Source organism: Pterocles gutturalis, unplaced genomic scaffold, assembly GCF_000699245.1.
Source record: "Pterocles gutturalis isolate BGI_N339 unplaced genomic scaffold, ASM69924v1 scaffold45619, whole genome shotgun sequence".
In the NCBI taxonomy this organism is placed as follows: Eukaryota; Metazoa; Chordata; class Aves; order Pterocliformes; family Pteroclidae; genus Pterocles; species Pterocles gutturalis.
The window spans coordinates 5,100-6,019 of NW_010134854.1; the positions used below are offsets into that span (position 1 = coordinate 5,100).

General features: G+C 51.6%; 1 protein-coding gene across 1 annotated transcript; it reads left to right on the forward strand.

Annotated features, from left to right (window-relative positions):
• Window positions 1-335: 335 nt before the first annotated feature.
• Window positions 336-485, forward strand: PET117 (PET117 homolog (S. cerevisiae); the record flags this gene model as incomplete). The annotated part of the gene is made up of 1 exon (XM_010081706.1): window positions 336-485. A coding segment is annotated over one exon (150 nt), but the record flags the coding sequence as incomplete, so codon positions are not given.
• Between the last annotated feature and the right edge of the window lie 435 nt (window positions 486-920).

The following is a 920-nucleotide window of genomic DNA, read 5'->3' on the forward strand; positions in this document are numbered from 1 at the left end:
GAGTTAAAAAGGGATCAAAGGGAATCGCATGCGGTGTCCAACAGGGTGTGATCATAGGGTCATAGAGTGGCCTGGGTTGAAAAGGACCTCAAAGATCATCAGCAGGGTTGCCAACCCCTAGAGCAGGCTGCCCAGGGCCCCATCCAGCCTGGCCTTGAACCCCTCCAGGGATGGGGCATCCCTCTGGGCAACCTGGGCCACTGCCTCACCACCCGCACAGGAAAACATTTCTTCCTAATATCTAACCTAAATCTCCCCTCTTTCAGCTTCAAACCATTCCCCCTCGTCCTGTCACTATCAGCCCCTGTGATAAACCCTGTCCCTTGTGTTTTCAGAGGCTTCACAGTGGAGTTCTCAGAGATCTTGAGCGTCAAAAGCAGAAAAAAGAGAATATTCGCCTGCTGGAAGAGCAGATTGCTTTGACAAAGCAGCTGATGGAAGAAAGAGACAAGGCACTGAGGGAGGAAGGGTCCCGGCAGTCCTAGGCACAAGCCTGAGTCATTCAGAGGTTTGATTGAAGACATCTGGAGATAGTTGATACCTAACTACTTGCAAGTGTGTCAGCGAACAGAGGTAACCTGTGAACGACTGTTTCTTTTGTATAGGTTATAGTCTCCAGAGCTGTAGGGTGGACACAAAACATTTCCTCTGTCATCAGCACTTTGCCAGTGGAGACTTGGCACATCCAGAGTGGAGGAGTGGTCAGTGCGTGGAGGAATAGTTCCTTGTTATGCAAACACCCTCTGGGATGGCTAATAACGTTCACATGAGTGGGCTGCTGAGCCGCCACGATGATGAAGCCACCAGGACCTCCACCTCAGAGGGTTTGGAGGAGGGTGAGGTGGAAGGGGAGACCCTCCTGATTGTCGAGTCTGAGGACCAAGCTTCAGTGGATTTATCACACGACCAGAGCGGGGACT